The 9,109-nt window shown below is 37.8% G+C and overlaps 1 protein-coding gene across 2 annotated transcripts; it reads right to left on the bottom strand.

Annotated features, from left to right (window-relative positions):
- Positions 1-660: 660 nt before the first annotated feature.
- LOC135615639 (putative glycerol-3-phosphate transporter 5) lies at positions 661-7,454 on the bottom strand. 2 transcript variants are annotated; one of them, XM_065114442.1, is made up of 2 exons: positions 6,352-7,454; positions 661-1,039 (listed from the first exon to the last, which is right to left on the bottom strand). In XM_065114442.1, the coding sequence occupies exons 1-2, from the start codon at positions 7,280-7,282 to the stop codon at positions 762-764; spliced, it is 1,209 nt and encodes a 402-aa protein (XP_064970514.1). In that variant the 5' UTR covers positions 7,283-7,454; the 3' UTR covers positions 661-761. The 2 variants fall into 2 exon arrangements, with proteins under 2 accessions (XP_064970514.1, XP_064970513.1); XM_065114441.1 differs by having other exon boundaries at positions 661-1,309; positions 6,352-7,447.
- Positions 7,455-9,109: the final 1,655 nt, after the last annotated feature.

Genomic DNA, 9,109 nt, shown 5'->3' with positions numbered 1-9,109 from the left:
GATTTATAACCAAACGCCCGCTTCATATCTTTCGAGCACTACTCACGTGCCGAATATATATATATATATATATATATATATATTCTTTTTTTCTTGTTACTAAAAGCAAAAGCACTCTTGGTAGTACTGCAAGGTCCTCCCGCCAAAAAAATGGATCTTCAAGTCCTGACATGTCTGGTTGCTTTGTTAGCTTCCATGGACACATGGTTAACTGAAATTTCATCCATGAAGGACATCAACACAAAAATATCCTTGAATAGAGTCACACTCATCCTCATATTTGCTGGTGAATATTAAATTTTCATTCTATTAATAATACAATCTATTGGTGTCAGTGTACATGTAAATTTGAAGGTAAAATGCACAATATAAGATGTAGTTACAGTCATAATGAATGCTGTAAAATTTACATTCAAAATCAAGCTGAAAATGTGCTAAATCGAACAAACACCATAATAAATTATAAAATCACTTTTTTATATTATCATCAATCTATTGGAAAATTTTGAGACAAAACAACAGATTGAGGAACTGGAAGATCACGCTTAGATAGTACAATCTCTGAGGGGCAACCAAGGGATCAACCGCAAGGAAACGTTATCCATGGAGGTCATCCTTCATCCAGCTCCAAGAATGTGCATCGAAAACAGACTCAAAATGGATAAAGAAAAAGCAACTATATTACTAGTACAGTTGGTACAAAGAATAACAATGTGACACATAAGCACGAGAGTTCTCAATACATGCGCGGTATGCCTATCTCACTGTGTTTGATTGTTTGATGTCATAGTCGACTTTCTTTCAAACATTTTGCTACTAACTTCAGCTTTTGCAAGGTGTATCAAGAAGGTAATTGCTAGAGAAGTTGAACAGATTAGCATCAGAAATACACTGTTCCATCCTCTCGTTGAAATATAGCCTGTAAGCAAAGGTCCCAATGCTGCCCCTACAGATCCAGTAGCATCTATAATTGCTGTAACAGTAGCCAATGCTCGAGAGTTCCCCTTAATCACGTCTTGAGTACCCAAATCAGCTGCAACTGCCGTTGTTATCAGCGAGTAAGGCCCATTAACAAAATATCCGGAAAGAAACATTAAGCTAATGTTGAGTTGCATTGATATGCTTCCATATGATCTGTAAGCAATAAGCGCTGGGATTGAGAAGAAAAGGAAAAAAATAGAAGTACAAGCATGGGCATCGAGCCTATCCGACATTAATCCAGCTGAAACTCCACCAAGTACACCTCCAATATCAAAAATTGTTGAAAGGATTCCTGCATTTTTATGTGATACATGCTTGCCAGCAACATCTACAACAAATATTTGCATGAGTTATTATTACAATCTTTCAAAAAAAAATTTCTCACTGACATGTAGCTTTAGGATAATAATGTATCACATGACTTGTGCTATTTTCTTGACAGTAAGTTTCAAAATAATCTAAAATTTATAAGATTCCAGTTAAAAACTTGAAAACTAAATTATATTTTGTTACAATTGGATTTATTTGAATGAAACCATCATTAGTTCTAATCACTTATTGTTTGACAACATTGAATATAGGTTAGCATATAAAATTATGATTCTGATCAAACTAAAAGAGCTTTTGTTTAATATACTAATAAGAAATGGTAAATGTTTAACACTAAGCATGACATTTAAATCTGACAGAAGATCAGCATATGCTTAGCAACAAATCCAATCAAATCCAAGCGAAGTACACAGAATTGTTACTCTGCAACATTGTAGCGAGCAACGAGATTCATTTCATTCACACTCTTAAATTTGTGAATTTCTGCATCATCACTCCTTTAGGAAGAAGCCAATTGATTGTTCTATGGATTGTGCCGTGAAATTCAGAATTATTGTCAATGTCTCATGAGCTTTGAAGTTGTCTTTGAAACATTAATTTAACGCACATATGTTCTATAATCTCAGCCTTCTTAGCTGATCCAACTTGCAAACACAACAGACTTCTGTGAATTGCAAAATCTTGTTGGCTGTTAGTGGATTTATTCAATGTCCATCTTCTTGATATGTGTGTGTTCTTCCAGTCTGTTTGAGCAGGGTCTAGCATGCTTCATATGATCATTGATGGAACTACTACACATTCTATTGGTTGAAATTATCTTGAAAGCAGCTACTTTTGGTTGTCGAATTTCAGTTCCTATTACATTCTCTTAATACACACTACCTAGTCTCAGGATCATATGATTAGACTTTCGGATGTCTATCTACTTGTCCCACTTTTGCTGGCATGTCCATGTTTCATACTTTGAAACAAGGTTCGGTGTGCTTGTTTACATCATCCAGAGTTTATAATTTGTCTGTCGCCTTCAACCCCTCAAGAGTCCTTCACAAAGTGCAGACTTTCTAATACGTGCAGCACATGCCCATCCAGGCATGTACCATGATGCAAACAAGCCCAAATAAGGGTGGTATGCCACATGAGAACCTTTTGGTCACACGATAAGATTATCACCTTCTATTGAACATCTATTTTCAAGAAAATATGATACCGTCCAAGAGACATAAGACACAGATAAGTTTAAAAAATAGGTAGATTAATGGGCAGAGTGAAGAGATGGATACAAGAAGAATTATAGGGGAAATAATCATCAAGACATCACCCAATGGCTTACCACCATCATGTAAATAGACTGCTAAGATTAGAGACCCTACTAACCTGACTTAGAGCAAAAATGTACCATCAGCACCGATCACCAACATCATCCTTCCCTCGACTTACTCCTACTCGGGTCTATAGGGGTGGTTAGCCATCATATAGAAAAGAATAAGCCTCTTTAAGTCCAAAAGGGAGTCCAAATTGTCATCCATTTTGGACTTACCCCTAACCTCGTACAAGCAGGTCGATCTTCAAGATGACCTTTTATAGATTTGAGACTAATATTTAGACCTTGAAGATGACTTTTGGTAGACTTAAGACTGAAATAAGTATTTAAAAATCAAGTTGTATTTAATTAACTTCTAATCTAACTAACTCATCAAAAGTTGAATGAAGCCAGTCAAACTATTACATAAGTCAGAATAGACATCAATCCAGCATCCTTGCATGCTCAAATAACTAAGGTCAAATCATAGAGCTTGGCCATCAGATGTGAACAACTGTGTTTTTGCTGGAGTTGGAGGCTTTAGCAGACTGAAATATTTGATTGCTTGCTGAGATGTATTGAGTTGATTCTAGGCCTGCTACTAGTTTGTGGTAATGGTAGTACTATGTAAGTCGCAATATGTTTAGAGATAATTCCCAGAAACTTCAAAAGCCTAGAGCTTGGCCTTCAGATGTGAACAACTGTGTTTTTGCTGGAGTTGGAGGCTTTAGCAGACTGAAATATTTGATTGCTTGCTGAGATGTATTGAGTTGATCCTAGGCCTGCTACTAGTTTGTGGTAATGGTAGTACTATGTAAGTCGCAATATGTTTACCATTCCCACTTTTTGGTTTTTCGTCAATATTCTTCAACTTAAATTGCTTTCTCCTGTGAATGAAATTGATTGACATCTTCTCATAGTTTTAAGTATTTCAAAGCTACTTTTGGAGAGACATCCAGTGCTCACCGGTCAGTGGTTGAAGGCATCCAGAGACATGGTATGGTTGAAGTCTTGATGATGCTATGCTTCATATACATATATGTGAGTTAAAAAAGGCTGATCTTTCTGATCAAAGTAATAAATGCATTAGTCTCTATTAATTCTTAAACCTCATTATCTAGGGGGAAGGATCCCCTAACAACCCCTCAAATAGGGGAGGACTCCAGAAGCAAGGGCTACATCAGGGGAAGGATCCCCCTAACAACCTCTCAAAAGGGAGAAAAATTAAACCACCAATATCCTGCCTAACAATTCTCTGAAGGATCCACTTCTTGTTGCAAGGCATGAAGGTCTCTCTGTTATTAAAACTAAGTCAACATTATATCCACTAGAGCAATGACCATTTGATTCTTAATACAAGTCATGAACTTTATAACCATAAAAGTAGAGCTTCATGGAATGCAAAAGTACTTTTGTAAAATCAGTTTAGTAAAACTGTTGGGACTGCATGGAATCTCCTTGAGGCTCTTCATTTTATTCTATCAAGCATTCACGACAACCAAGTCTTCTCCTCATCTTTAAGGTCCAAAAGTATTAATTTACTAGGCTCTTTACATTTGTGTCGTAAAATCCACTGCTATTCACTTTGGCAACTTATATTGTTCCTTAGCCATTCTATAAATATGTTTTTGGGTATCATAAGAGCCTAACAAGCCTAATATGCCATGGCCAAATTTGATATTTTAGGTTTGAATAGATTTCTAAGAATAATTATACTGGTCTGGAAAACCTAAGGCATGGTTAGCCTAGACTCAACAATGGGCATTCTTGGACATTAAAATTGCTTTGAGGATTGACAATATTGGAATATTTTTCAACCCACCATCACTTCTAGGAAGGCCTTTAAGACACTATCTGTCAATAAACAGTACTTCAATCTGCTAGGAAAAGATTTAGACCACCTTATGGAACTTGCAAGCAAAATTACTATTCTTATTAAGATCACTTGATATCACATCGCGTGAACTATTATGCAAGTAGATTAAAATCTGTCATCTGGTTGACCATAATTGTACGACCAAAGTGCACTAGGATAGCCTCCTTAAACAGAAGGTAATTGATCTTCACACTCTATGTAGGCAATGATTGTACCAAGCAAGTTCAGTGCCAAATGTAAGAATGCTGAGGCAACTTTTTAGTCTGCAAGGATCCTTACATAATCCAAGAAAAGGTCAACCTTGAAAATCCACATTATTAAATTTGGAAGAGTCAATCTTCACCTGTTGATGAGTAATATGTCTTTGCTCCACCAAATGTACCATCGGAAAGTAGCAAAGAATCGACAAAGAATCTATTGAGGATTCGGTATTTCCAATTGGTGCAAGGATAGCTACTTGGGGAGGATTTAGGAGCGCAATATGGTGATGACTTCGCTTCCAGAAGCAGCATATGAGGCCCGTAAGGCCGTCCTTGAAGGTCAATAATTATAAGTTGTAGCTCAAAGGATAGCCATCAAGTAAATATTTTTCTCTACACCTACCAACTAGACAACCACTCCTCGGACCTTTGCTAGCCACAGTGAACTAGTGAAGTGCCAAGGATGTCAGGTTGATACTGATCATATGCTCGAGACATTGATTTAGTCATTTGACATGATGGTGTTAAAGTCAGTTCAGTGTCCATCTTGGCTTTCTGAGCTAAAGGTACCACTTCTTACAGCTAAAGTCAGACATTATTAGGTCTGACCACTTGGTGGGAGCTATCATCCTCATAATCATCCAATTGATATCAATTCCTCACTAACATGTGCTAAATAAGGGAGAGGGTGTATTATCTTATTGAAGCTAAAGGGATTGGTTGAATCATACTTTTATCTTGTAGACGCAAAGAAGATACTGCAGTCACCATCTTGTTTACAACAATATTGTCAAAATCGGAGTTGATTGAAACTTACTATGTTTTGATCTCAGCGTTGATCATTTCGTATTGGTTGCTGATAACTCACAATTTAATTGTTGAATGATCTCATCATGTCATTTTTTGGTGTATCTAGTGATGAGTGAATCATCACCTGAAAATACTCATTAAGAGGTCTAGAAAATTTTAAGAATAAAAGTTTAACTGAAAATCATAAAAAATATATAAATCCAATATATTAAGGAAATCAGTTAAAACATCAACTAGAATTAGCTCTTCACTGTCTTATTTGAAATCATCTCCATCATTAGCTCACTAGTTCTCCACCCTGGGCAAAAATATAACGGATGCAATGTTAGCCTTGAGGCCAATAAAACACTAGCTATTTCAAAAGTGATATCATTCGCATCTCATCTCATTGCATGGTGCCTATGCCAAAACCACCATTGTGGACACCATGGCTGCTGCTACGACTGCCTTCCGCAAACACTAGCAGTCGAAATTTTCATGGTAGTAAATAGCACATGTATGACATAGAACTGCAAGATTTTACAATTGATAAATATAATGAACATGCATACTTCCTCTCTGTGTTTGCGAAGTTTTCTTGTAGGCATGGATTTGAGGGGTAGCAAAGCAATCTATATTCATGTCTCCAAAGTCAAAGTCTCTATTAAATCCAAATCTATGCTTCAGATGCTTCTGATGTTTTCATGTTATATTTCATAATATCGAAAGATCTTTTGTTATGCTTATCTCAAGTAGTTTGTCCAAAATTTGAACTTTGCCATCCGCAAAAATTTTGGGACATGTAAACATCTTCTATAAATATAGCAGAGTTTAAGTGTATCCCCAAAAGCTGAAATAACAGAATGCAGACGTACCAGTATGGCGAATATAGAATGGCAACCAATAGAGGAATGTGTATGCCACGAGCTTGGAGAAGAAGAGGCAAAATGCAAATGGTGCCACACCGGGCAACCTCCATGCCTCCAAGAATCCAATTGCTGTCACCGGATCCGCCTCATGCATTTCCTTCGATTCAAGAAGACCCATCTCCTCCCCAATCGCCTGATCTAAATCTTCCAATTCTGCAACACCAGGTTCATTCATCTCGATCTCCATGGTAACAGATTCAAACCCTAGATCTCCTGGATCAGAGACCAAGAACGCCCAGACAAAGACTCCGACAACGGTGATGAGAAGCCCCGGAAGAAGGAACGACCAACCCCACCCGAAATCCAGCACAGAGGAGGCGATGATGGAGCCCAGGATGTTCCCGACGGAGGTGTTGGAGTTCCAGACGCCCATGATAAGCCCGCGACTCTGCGACTTTCCGAACCAGTTTCCGACGACAGCGACAACGCACGGCCAGCCAATGGACTGGACGAGCCCGCTGATCACCTGGACGGCGAGGAAAAAGCTCAAGCGGTGGACGCCCCACCAGTAGGCGACGCCGAAGGCGGAGGTGGAGGCGCCGCTGGCAAGCATCCCGAGGGCCAGGAAGCGGCGGATGTCGACGCGGTCGGCGACATGGCCGGCGAGGTACATCCCGAAGGAATAGGAGGAGAGGAACGCGAGGTCGAGCTCGCCGAGGCGATGGGGTCCGCGAGGGCCGTCGAAGGGCGGCCATCCGCCGCCGCCGGAGGATGAGGACGGCGCCTCGGGGCCAAGGACGCTCTTGACGATGCTGGGGGGCTTGCGGGAGGCGTGGAAGGCGGCGTATGCGGAGAAGGTGAGGAGGAGGACGGAGATCTGGTGTAAGAGAAGGCGGCGCCGCTCCCGGGGCGGCGGCCCGACGCTTACCGCTTCCATCGCAGAGCCGGATCTCTCGGGTTCGGTGGTTCGGAAAATAAGTAAAAGATTAGAATTTTTTTCGAAAAATGTATCTAGAAAAGTCCTACTTCCTTTCACTTTTCATAAATATGATAAATTAAGAGAGTCTTTGAACCTCTGTTCATCTTCTAACATCCGACTGCAGTCCTCCTTATTTCTTGAGGGGTTCAAATCGGTTCGAACAGAACCGAACCGAACGTTATGGACTGAAATAAGAAATAAAAGCAGAAATTTATACTTTCATAATTCTATTGTTGTTTTATTTCTAAGATGTTTTTATTTGATATATATTTTTCTCTGATAAAAAATATAAATTGTTTCATATTTACTAATAATAATAATAAAACTGGAGATTTTGTCCTTATAAATAATTGTTTTAAATATATTTAATTATTTGTGTATTATCTGAGATAACTCTTCATAGATTTTGCTAGATGACAAGAATAACCTAAGGTTTGGTCACTATGGTTTGTCAAACATGACCTTATGGTAGGTGTAGTCATAATTTTAAGCTCACCATGTCTCGATTGGACCCATATGACTGGCTCGTGTTAGTCTATACACGGCCGTGAAGCAACACGAAGCTTTGCAATGCCTAATTTATGGAGTGTTAGGTAAAGGTTGTTGGTATGTTCCTCATGCACTCTTATGGTTAGTCAAACATGAGCACAATATAATTATATTATCTTTCTCGTGTGCCTAATTCTGCAAACAGATTTGTGCTTATGTTGGCTTGTATTTGGACTCAAGCCTTTGCCCGTGCATAAATATTGGGCCATGTGAAATCTAGCCATAGTTGCATTATTATCATCATGTAAGCTACTCTCTGTGGTGATTATTGATATAAATGGGACATGGTGTGCTACAGTTGCAAAGCTTGGAAATAGAAACATTGTATTTGATTATTGTTTTTATTGTGTACATCTAAAATATAATCTAATCAATCTTATAAATTGTGAGATTTACAAAAAAAAAATATTAAGGGATTTGTAAGATTTAGGAGGAATATCTAATCTTCTCTAATGGTAAGAATTATCATGATCAATCAAGAGGTATGAAATCTCTTTTACATAGGAACTTTGATGATGATACTAATAAATTGATTGATTGACCAAAGAACATAATTGATGAGTATCTTAGTGTACTATATATTATAATTTAAAATTTATCCCTATAATGATTAGTGTTCGTATATGGAATGATAGAACATAACTCTAAAATTTAGAGATTTAAAAAAACATTTTTCATAAGATATAACTCTACACATATTTCTATGTCTTTGGTAAGAATTCTCCTGTTTAGATTCCCAAAAAATAAATCATAATTACTCATGTCACATACGTTTAGATTCTCAAAAAATAAATTATAATTACTCATGTCACATCTTAAGAAGTTATAATCGATCATCTTCTACAAAATTAAAGCCAATTTTCCACATACTTAAAAACTAAAATTCATATGGGATCACACGATGATGATGAGAGATCTGTTTGAGATCCCTCATCACGAGGATCATGCACTGAAACATAAATCGGGCAGGGTAGGAATCGCAACAAATGGTGGTATATCGATTAAATCAAATTGGGTGGAGAATAATCGATTAAAAAATTATTAGAATGGAGGATTGGATTTCATTGGTATCTTTTTATACTTAACGATCAAATTGTTAATAATCTATCTAACCCGTTTTACCATTCAATCTTATCTTTTTCCTCGACTTCTCCAGTGGCCTTCTGTCACAGTCACCTTCTCTTCTCTCAACTCTCATTTCTCTCCACTTTTATTGGAGGCTAATCGAGTATTATA

This window comes from Musa acuminata, chromosome BXJ2-6 (assembly GCF_036884655.1).
Source record: "Musa acuminata AAA Group cultivar baxijiao chromosome BXJ2-6, Cavendish_Baxijiao_AAA, whole genome shotgun sequence".
Classification (NCBI taxonomy): Eukaryota; Viridiplantae; Streptophyta; class Magnoliopsida; order Zingiberales; family Musaceae; genus Musa; species Musa acuminata.
Note: the sequence above shows the minus strand (reverse complement) of the source record. Positions and strands in the feature narration are given on the sequence as shown.

What these genes read in the sequence shown, in the direction of transcription:
- LOC135615639 (XM_065114441.1), bottom strand. Translation starts at nt 7,282, where the DNA reads ATGGAAGCGGTAAGCGTCGGGCCGCCGCCCCGGGAGCGGCGCCGCCTT. An exon ending in ATTCTATATTCGCCATACTG is followed by an intron (nt 1,310 to 6,351) that starts GTACGTCTGCAT and finishes TATTTGTTGTAG; the next exon opens with ATGTTGCTGGCAAGCATGTA.